Below are 9,009 nucleotides of genomic sequence, written 5' to 3'. Positions count from 1 at the left end.
GTAGGTAGTCAGACTTATTTATTCATTATTACTTTTTTAACAAATGAATACAAAAAGGAAACAAGAATCATCACTCATCCAGGTCTGGTTCACATACTACCGTTCCAGGGAACATAGTATGCTACTCCATAGTGGTGAATGATTGCTCTGAAGGGGAACCCACTTGGCACAAAATCAACATCTAACAATTGATGATCTACGTGTATCAAAGTGAATGCAGAAAATGATGATGTTTTCTAGTGTACTAGGGATTTGAGCACTCAAAACTAATAGCTTCCACTACTTTCAATAAAGCAAGCATTGTGTAGATCACTAGTTTACAAGGCATTCAACAATCAACTCACATATTCACATCAAGCACCATATGTCGAAGGTAAAATTCAGTGGGACGATATTTAAGAAATGACTCAAGCAACCCAAAAAGCAATTTAATTCAGCAAGCATCAATGGATGATTATTTCAGAATGGGTCCTGAAACATCTCACCGGGCTTATATGATGTAGGTCTCGCACAATCACTCTCTGAACTGCAGCTCTTCTCCTTTTGCTTCTCTATCCCCATGCCTGCTCCAGCTCCACTCTTCTTCGCGTGTGCCCATTGCTTCTCCTCATCACCATGCCATGAATCCACCAGGATCCCAGGGAATGTCATCTCGAACTCGGTCAACTCGCAGTAAATGGTGCACAAGCATCAACCTGAAAGAACACTCAACAACCAAGCCAATATAAGTGACAGAGAGAATGCCCTCTAAGTCATCGATAGAGTACCCTATCATATAAGTATATCTATTGAGCAAATCAGGAACATGTATCAACAACAAGTCACATGGTGCATAGGCAATATCAGCGATATGGCATAACTTATCCAGAAAGCTGAGATAATACCTGAGATGGCCTTGGAGAAGTTTTATGACTACCTCAACTGAAGATACCATGGAAGGCATGGTAGTGGAAACTTTCACCGGGCTCGTATTGACAAGTGAAATAGTAGAGCTTTGCTCCTTGACATCTGAAGTGACCTCATCATAATCAACAATGAAGATTTCCATCTCAGGTTCAAGCGTTGAAGAATCAATGTGGCTAACATCATAAAAGGTGAACTTCTCCATGTATGGTTCAGGCAGCACATGATCTATATCAACCGAAGGTGACTCCTCAATATCAAAAGCAACTACCTGCAGCTCAGGCTCGTCCATGGAAGAATCATCACAATGCAAAACTGAATCTCCAACACTAGTATCCATATGATCTGAAGTGTGTGTATCAACTAAGATGGTGTCATCATCATCAAAGATAATCCATGAAAGCTCAATCTTGTCACACAGAGAAGCTGGTTCCGGCTTTTGTGTAAGACATTCTTGCTGAGGTGAAGTGATTTGTTGCAAGCAAGGCAATGAATCATAGGTGGGCTTCTTATTGTACCACTGAAGTTGGTGGAAGGCTATGTTCTCAATCAGCAGAAAAGCATCATCAAGTGTCTTGTTTTTAATAGCTCCACCCGCTGCCATATCGACGTAAGCTCGAGTGTCTGAAGTCAATCCTCCATAGAATATATGTAGCTCTAACCACCTCTCGAGCCCATGATTAGAACATCTCCTGAATAAGGCCTTGTATCTCTCCCAAGCATCATACAAGCTCTCGCCTTCACGCTGAACGAAGCTGAAGATCTCATCTTGAATTGTGGACTACTTGTGTAGTGGGAAATATTTATCCAAGAAAGCTCGTGATATCTCGTTCCAACCAAATGATCTTGATGGCAAGGATCGATACCAAGCACGAGCATCACCTCGGAGAGAGCATGTGAACAACATGCACTTGATAGCATCTTGAGGAACTCCATGGTACTTGACTGTACCTGAATACTCCATGACTCGGTGTAAGTGCTCATAGGGATCCTCAGTAGGCAGTCCTCCAAACTGACGTTGTTGAACCAAAACAATAAGACTAGGTTTCAGCTCGAAGTTCTCTGCCTCAATAGTTGGCTAAACCGGTCCTGTGATATAGCATTGACTTTTGGGCATCCAAAGATCACGAAGCAATGCCATCTTAACCGAGTGTAACTATAGAACAACCTGCAATTAGTTCAGATTTCCTATGCACACTCAGAAACAGTAAACACTAGTCAGAAAGTTAGTATCCTAATAAGCCGAAGCAACAAAAAGTAAAAAAAAGGTAAAAGAAGCACAGAAATAAATTGACTAGAAATTTAAACAAAAATATACTAAGCCTAGTCTATAGCTTCACACCATCGCTTGACGCTAGTCCCCGGCAACGGCGCCAAAATGATCAGATGTAAATACAGTGGGGTTTTGCACCCAAACTGCGAGTGTCGTGTTCTCCTCAGGGACTAGGCGACGACAACTATATTCGGCTAAAGCTAGGTAATACAATTTTGAGTGATAAAAATAGCAAAAAAACCCTAAACTATTTAAGATTGTTCCCGAAGATAATCCACAAAGACAATGCAAAATAGCAAAGGGAGGTTTAGAATACACTCACTGTCGATCTGGTATTTTTGTATTTTAATAAGGCACACAACAAATCAACAGGACAAAGGGGAACTTACTATAGATGATTGAGCTCTACTAAAGGGACTACTAACAGGAAATAAAAAGTCAGGATAACAATACTAGGACTAGAAATTAACTAGTACAGGGACGAACACACATGCATGAATACACATATAGGATGGCAGAATACTAATTCACAGAGCAAAATCACACTGACATAACATTCTCTGATCAACTGGACATTAACTAGTAAGAACACATAAAAAGATGCACTATATTTAAAAGTACAAAACTAAACACATAGCAATTTGAGCACTAGTCATGTAAACAATACACGCCATACACATCTCAATTCTATATTTTACAAAGTCTGAACCTTACAAGGTTTCAAACATCTCAATTGCATTGATATTTCAGAGAGAGAGGGAGAGAGAGAAAGAGAGAGACAACAGGAGGTTGGAGAGAAGATTAGGAGCAGTAGCAGTAGGGGTTCAGAGGAGCAGCAGCAGTTTGTGGTTCAGAAGAGAAGCAACAGCAACGGAGGTAAGGAAGCAGAGCAGCAACGAGGTAGGGGAAGTAGCAGCAAGCGAGGTTCAGAGAAGAAATAGAGCAGCAGGGTGAGAGGAGCAGCAGCAGCGAGGTAAGGAGAAGGAGAAGATGCAACAGCAGGGACGTGGGGATAGAGAGTAGCAGCAGCATGAGAAGAAGCAGCAGGGCGCAGCAAGAGAGGGGCAGCATTTTCGTGATGGAGAAGAAGTAGAGGGGCTTGGAGAAGAGGAGGCAACAACAGGAGGTTGAGGAGAAGAAGGAGGAGGAGCAGCATGGTGGTGTCGCGGTGAAGATGGAGGCGCGGTGGTGAGGGGCGCACCACCACGCCGGCCTGGCCATGGCGGCGGCCGGAGGTGGAGAAGAAGGGGTGAGGGAGAGATGTGTGTATCCAGGCCCGGTTTGGGAATGGAGGCTGCTAGGGATTTTGATCCCCTCCTCTCATCTGCCACTTTGCTAATTGGCCCTTCATCTCTTCTTCCTTCTTCACAAGAAGATCCTTCTATCATTCTTCTGCCCCTCAGTTACTCCTTTTCTTCTCGCTCGGGTCCCTCGTTCTCTCGTTCAAGCCCCAAGTCTCGTCGCGTTTGGCAGTCCGACCAAATCTTGAAGTTTATAGTGCCTTTGCGCACTTTTCTGCAAAACAAACAATTCACTAGTCAACATGCTCTTTCATGAATATCATTCAAATATTAAATATTTTATAGCAAGAATTGATGGTCAAAACTCAACAAATGGTATATTTCTATGCCAAAATTATGTATATGAAATGTGCTTATCAACGTCCATGGCAGCAGACGGCGGAATTGATCCTGGGTGTCTAAAAGAATGTGTCATCCAGTATAGGCAAATACATCAGCACCTTGTCGAGTGAGTCGTTAGGGCAACATAGTCCGGTCGCATAACTACACTTCTCATTGTCTAAGAGGCCATCGAGAGATAAGAAGAGAGATGACCACCACATGCGACCCTGATACTCAAGACATAACGAAAAAATAGAAAAACATTAACAAATATGAATATGGATAAAGTTTCTTATTTTACTCCCCCAAATTAGTAGTCTCCAAATCTGTTAGTAGTCCCCACCAGAAAATTTGAATATGATTGGGCCTCACGATCGCTTTCCTAGGCCCCTTGTGTCCTATAACTTGCTGCACCCTTGTCCATGGCCCAACCTTCAATTTTACATGTTGCAATATGGATCCGCGTTGGTATGAAATAAAGACGGATCATGCGAGATTGATTAACATTGTATAATAAATAGCATTTAAAAAATATTTAAACATGTTAGATAACATCATATTCAAATTCTACATTTTTTAATCAAAATTCATATATAACATGTTAAAATCAGAGTTACGGTTGAAAATTCATATATAGGGTAACGCTATTCTAAGCGTGAATATAGAATAACTTATTCTACACCCCTTAGTAACGCTCTATACAAAATCTAGTAAAACGGTGTATAAAATATCGTAATTCGGAAAATATTTTTTTTACTATCCAAGTTTGCAATTTACTATATTTTTAGAAAATTACTATATTTTATATATTGCCTTACTACATTTTGTAAGTATCGTTACTGGGGTGTAGAATAAGCTATTCTACGCTCATGCTTAGTTTAGCGTGTATATATCTGGCTATTCTATTACGCGTAACAGAATATTATTCTGTTACCCTACTTGAACTGATGAGTTCAAGCGGTTGAACTGATGAAATTCGAGCGGTTGAACTGATACTTTCTGTTGCTGTAAAAAATTGTCTTGTTTAGTTCAAATTTTTTGCATTTTTTTTGTCGAACGGGGCGTGTAATATATCGTTGGAAAGTTCTTGACATCCATATTACAATCTTATAATTTGTTTTTGCAAAAAAATTATGATTTAAGAGCAGTTTTGAAAAAACCATTTTTTTCAAAACCGAAAACGCGAATCGTATTTTGGACTTAACAGTTTGTCGGAATTGAGCAAATGAGATAGTGTTGGAAAGCTTGTGAAAATCTGCATCTTCCATATATCTACTATTTTTTTTCAAATTCTATATGATTTAAAAGTAATTTGAAAAACGGTGAAATTCTGGGCGAAATGTTTTTCACAGTTTTTTGCAAACTGTTTGTCAGATTGACGTAAATGATACGGCGTTGGAAAGCTATGGAAAATGCGCAACTTTTGCGTACAGAAAGTTTTTTCTAATTCCTTACGATTTAAATACGATTTTAAATACGGTTAAAATTGGTTTTGAAAACGTTTTTTTAAGTTTGTCGAAATGAAGCAAATAATATACCGTTGGATAGCTATCGAAAATGCGAAACTTAGTCATGTTGAACGTTTTCTCAAATTCGCAATCGTTGATGAGTAATTTCGAATACGGTGAGACACGTCGTACTGTTTTCCTATAAAAAACAGAATACTTGTACTGATATGTGTGTGTGTTTGTACTGATGTATTTTTCATAGAGTAATTTGGAAATGTTTCAAAAAACGAGTACTTGCACTGACGTGCGTATGGTTTTGTACTGAGCGTGTTTTCATGAGAATTCCTTTTTTTTCTTTCAAAAGAGTAGCAACATACGCCTTTTTTGACAAATATCTCCTCCTTTATTCATTGATCAAAATAGTGGTATCATCGTCCGTGAACTTGCCTGGTTTATATCGTTGAACTGGATGACATTTCTTAAAACAAAGAAAATGTTTTGTGTGTCTCTTTTTTTCCAACTTCAACGATGGTCTGGACTTCTCTCATTTTACATCTTGAACTTTTACCATTTTGAATTTCCGCGGGGCAAATAATATACATGCCCTCTAGAGTTTGTACTGATGTGAATCCTTTCGAACTTGTGTGGCTTACATCATTGAATGGGCTGTATTATTTTCACCACCACCATTGTTTTATCCATTTCTTTTCGAATTTACGTGGCTTACATCAGTGAACGGGCTGTAGGTGGATATGTATTAATGAAGCGACAAAAGAAACACAATACACATGAACTGATAACAAACTTGCACATGACCTAACAACAAGAACACACATGAACTAACAACGATAACAAATTTGCAAGCGACCTGACAACAAGAACACAAATGAACTTAAAACAAAAATATAAATGGTGACCAGCTCGGCGGCGTACTGCAGCACGCAGGAGCGGCAACCAATTAGTCAGCTCATCGAGGCCGCCAACATGTAGGAGAGCATGGTGAGGGCAACAATAGAGGGAGGCTGCATGTGGTGGTCGTGGAAGCACCGTGGGGGTTGAGCCACAACTGTGGTTGATGGCAAGCCGGCACGACACGACGAGCAGCTTGAGGACGAGTGGGCGGTGCACGACATGTCACTTTAGATGCGCCTATTGGACCGATTTCCTTCTTCCATCTGGATGGATCAATTGCAGAACTTGCTATTAGAAACAGTAAAGATACAAAATAGTCGTGTGCTCAAACTTGAAGTAAGATATGATTTCATGTCCTTATCCATTAATAAAATCATAGTATGTACATTTGTAGAATACTTGCTCTCGGTACTTACTACTCATTCTACTTAGTTATCCAAAAGGGTTGTGAATGCTGCATCCATTTTTCTCAAGAAAATGTAACATATAAGTTTTATACAGACAGAAATATGCACCCTCAAGAAAATGTAACATATAAGTTTTATACAGACAGAAATATGCACCAAAAGATATACCCAAAATTCTAGTTTTACAGCATCGGAAGAATCAAATAATTTGATGCCAACCTAAGTGAGCACTGAAAGATGCAAAGAAGAGCCTTTTTTGAGAATTTGACTATGGTACATGTTTTGCTCTACAAATTGATAAACCAAGAGACAGTACAGATGCTCATTTCTCATGCTTAACCACAAGCACACGTTTGTTCTATAGGAAGCTGGAAACATAAAAGGGAAATTGGACTTACGACGAGGAAGTAAATGTACTAAAAAGCATATGAAAGATGAACTAAAAAAGTTGAAGCTCCCGATCCTCATGACGAACTGGACCATACTGGAGTTGTGAATGGTGGTGAAGCTTCACATCCTTCATTGTCAACGAGCTCCTGCCATGAGCCAAAATCACAAACCTCAAACAATTTATAAAGGAAACAGTTCTTGAAATTGGGTTGAGCTTAAACTGTTCAGATTTTTGAACTCCTACAGCAGCTATACTTGAACTTGCATGACACATTTTTTAAAGCATCTGATGTTCATAATATGCTATATGAAAAGAGGAAGGGGTAACACACTAAGAGACATAGGCAAAAGAGAGAAAATCATGATCTATTAGCTAGGTGGTTGAACTGGCCACACTGCTGCACCATGTCGCCCAGCTCCTTCTCGATGGCCTGCTTCTTGTGATCGCCGACGAGCACCCTGGGCTTCACCATGAACCTGGTTAAAAGATATATGGGACTAGACCCTGTAGATTTAAATGAACTCTCACTAGAAGTTATTTTTGTACTTCCCATGTAGTACTACATGGACTTGCTGTAAAATACATGGACCATGTAATAATTTTGAAGTTAATTATATGATCATCTCAAGGAGCTCAAGTTGGACTGAAACTCACTCGATAACTGAAACAACCAGGGTGAGGGGTGGGATCCAAGGTACAGCTGGCAATGAACGGCCAGGGGTGGTGGCATTGAACGGCCTGGAGTGGTGGCTGTGAACAGCCAGGGTGCTCCGGCAGCAGAGCCCCACCGGGAGATGGCGATGCAATTAAACTGTTGTGCAATCAAAATTACAGCTGCAAGCTAGCAAGATACTGCAGTTTTTTTTGCACTATGGTCATGGAGTCAAATCAGATCAAACATGCCAGGCATATAAAATTTGTTTTTTGATGTTACCATGAGCAGTGGTTACATAGTAAATTCAAAGGAAAACAAAACATGGCAACAACATCGTAGATAGTAGTAATGGCAATTCAGTTGGAAGCATTTGCTACCAAAAATGTACTAGCAACGACAAATTAATTTGGAAGCAACCGCTATATATACATGATTCCAAAAATGTTCCCCAACTTGTACTGAGCAGTTTCAGAGCCTATACTGACAATGAACTGATCTGTTATGTTTTAACACATAGATTGTACTGTTCATTACAGACTTGTCCCTTGGGTTCCACTGAACTATTGTTTTTTCTTCTGAAAAAACATTTCTCAACCAGTCAATTCCGTCAGACTCTACTTGCCTTCCGTCCTCCAGTGTATGTCATTGCATACATTGTCCACACAATTCAATCACCTTATCTCCTACCATTCCAATGTACATCCTCCCCGAAATTCAATCACCATATCTATCTCCTACTGTTCCTATGTGCCCAACTAGCTTGCCATTGTCGCTGTTCCAAATTTCTAGCCTTACAATTCACATGCTTTAACTTTGTAGACCAATAAAGATTCTAGAGGAACCTGCAAATTTTAAAAAAATCAAACAAAGACAGCCCGTCGATGGGTGAATGGAATTGACTGATATGTTGTAGAAAAAAGAAAAGAAAAAAATTTATAGGAAGACTTACGTAAGGCAGATTCCACGTAAAACAACTAAGTTTCGAAAAAGCAAGGAATTCCCTTTTTTCACATTGTCAAGGTTTAGTCCACCCAGTCACATGGCATCGCACTCCCTTGGCTGCATCTGTTTCGTTCTAGTGGACCATTTTCTCTTTTGAAAGTTCCATCTGCTGCTGAACAATCAACGATCAATCAAAGTCCTTCATTTCCCTGCTATTTATATTGGTATATCATCCATGCAAGACGCAACTCATCACCAGATCTCAGATGTCTCCAACCAGCTTGTTGCTGCCGTTGTGTGTATGCTTCGTTTGCATCACATCCATTAGACCAGGCGTGCAAGCCCAAGAAGCCTGCGAACCTGCGCGATGTGGCAACCTGACCATCTCTTCTCTATTCAGGCTCGTCTCCGGGTCAGAGAAGAACAGGTGATCTGGAGCATTTTGCGAGGAGAAAT

General features: G+C 40.1%; 1 protein-coding gene and 1 non-coding gene across 2 annotated transcripts; one reads left to right on the top strand and one right to left on the bottom strand.

The window, feature by feature from the left end:
* Nucleotides 1-610: 610 nt before the first annotated feature.
* On the bottom strand, nt 611-2,044 carry LOC147987223 (uncharacterized). Its single transcript, XM_087540279.1, has 2 exons — nt 885-2,044; nt 611-695 (listed from the first exon to the last, which is right to left on the bottom strand). The coding sequence occupies exons 1-2, from the start codon at nt 1,505-1,507 to the stop codon at nt 611-613; spliced, it is 708 nt and encodes a 235-aa protein (XP_087396405.1). The 5' UTR covers nt 1,508-2,044.
* Nucleotides 1,575-1,681, top strand: LOC125541847 (small nucleolar RNA R71). Its single transcript, XR_007297692.1, has one exon. It is a non-coding gene; the product is annotated as a small nucleolar RNA R71 (small nucleolar RNA).
* Nucleotides 2,045-9,009: the final 6,965 nt, after the last annotated feature.

Source organism: Triticum urartu, chromosome 2A, assembly GCF_056163025.1.
Source record: "Triticum urartu cultivar PI428250 chromosome 2A, HENAU_Tu73, whole genome shotgun sequence".
NCBI lineage: Eukaryota > Viridiplantae > Streptophyta > Magnoliopsida > Poales > Poaceae > Triticum > Triticum urartu.
Note: the sequence above shows the minus strand (reverse complement) of the source record. Positions and strands in the feature narration are given on the sequence as shown.

Excerpts from the sequence above, each read along its gene's own strand:
- LOC147987223 (XM_087540279.1), bottom strand. The coding sequence starts at position 1,507 with ATGGCAGCGGGTGGAGCTATTAAAAACAAGACACTTGATGATGCTTTT. Across the intron at positions 696-884 it reads CTTCTCCAAGGCCATCTCAG|GTTGATGCTTGTGCACCATT; the intron begins GTATTATCTCAG and ends GTGTTCTTTCAG.